The sequence below is a fragment of the Pterocles gutturalis genome, unplaced genomic scaffold (genome assembly GCF_000699245.1).
Source record: "Pterocles gutturalis isolate BGI_N339 unplaced genomic scaffold, ASM69924v1 scaffold22316, whole genome shotgun sequence".
Classification (NCBI taxonomy): Eukaryota; Metazoa; Chordata; class Aves; order Pterocliformes; family Pteroclidae; genus Pterocles; species Pterocles gutturalis.
This window is the reverse complement of record NW_010103594.1, coordinates 6,889-7,223: the sequence shown is the minus strand read 5'-3', so window position 1 is coordinate 7,223 and position 335 is coordinate 6,889. Positions and strand designations below refer to the sequence as shown.

The 335-nt window shown below is 60.0% G+C and overlaps 1 protein-coding gene across 1 annotated transcript in view; it reads left to right on the top strand.

The window, feature by feature from the left end:
• Positions 1–4: 4 nt before the first annotated feature.
• The window catches only part of MSRB1 (methionine sulfoxide reductase B1), a gene marked incomplete at its 5' end in the record, with an annotated part of 983 nt that continues 652 nt past the window's right edge, over positions 5–335 (top strand). The window contains 3 exon segments of the mRNA XM_010086769.1: positions 5–106; positions 108–137; positions 238–328. Of these exon segments, the coding sequence (XP_010085071.1) occupies positions 5–106; positions 108–137; positions 238–328 (223 nt within the window).

The following is a 335-nucleotide window of genomic DNA, read 5'->3' as shown; positions in this document are numbered from 1 at the left end:
CGTCTGTGCCAAGTGCGGCCATGAGCTGTTCTCCAGCCGAGCCAAGTACGAGCACTCGTCCCCGTGGCCAGCCTTCACCGACACCCTCCGGGAGGACAGCGTGGCCCAAGCGCAAGGACCGCCCGGGGGCTTTAAAGGTGACGATTCTGACCCCCTTGGGAAGCAGCAAAAAAAAAAAACCCCAGCCCACGGGCTTTCTTTTCATGAGCCTGTCCAACCCTCTCCTCCCATTTCCAGGTGTCTTGTGGAAAGTGTGGCAGTGGGCTCGGCCACGAATTCCTCAACGACGGGCCGCAGAGGGGGCAGTCCAGCTTCTGAATATTCCGAAGCGAGCT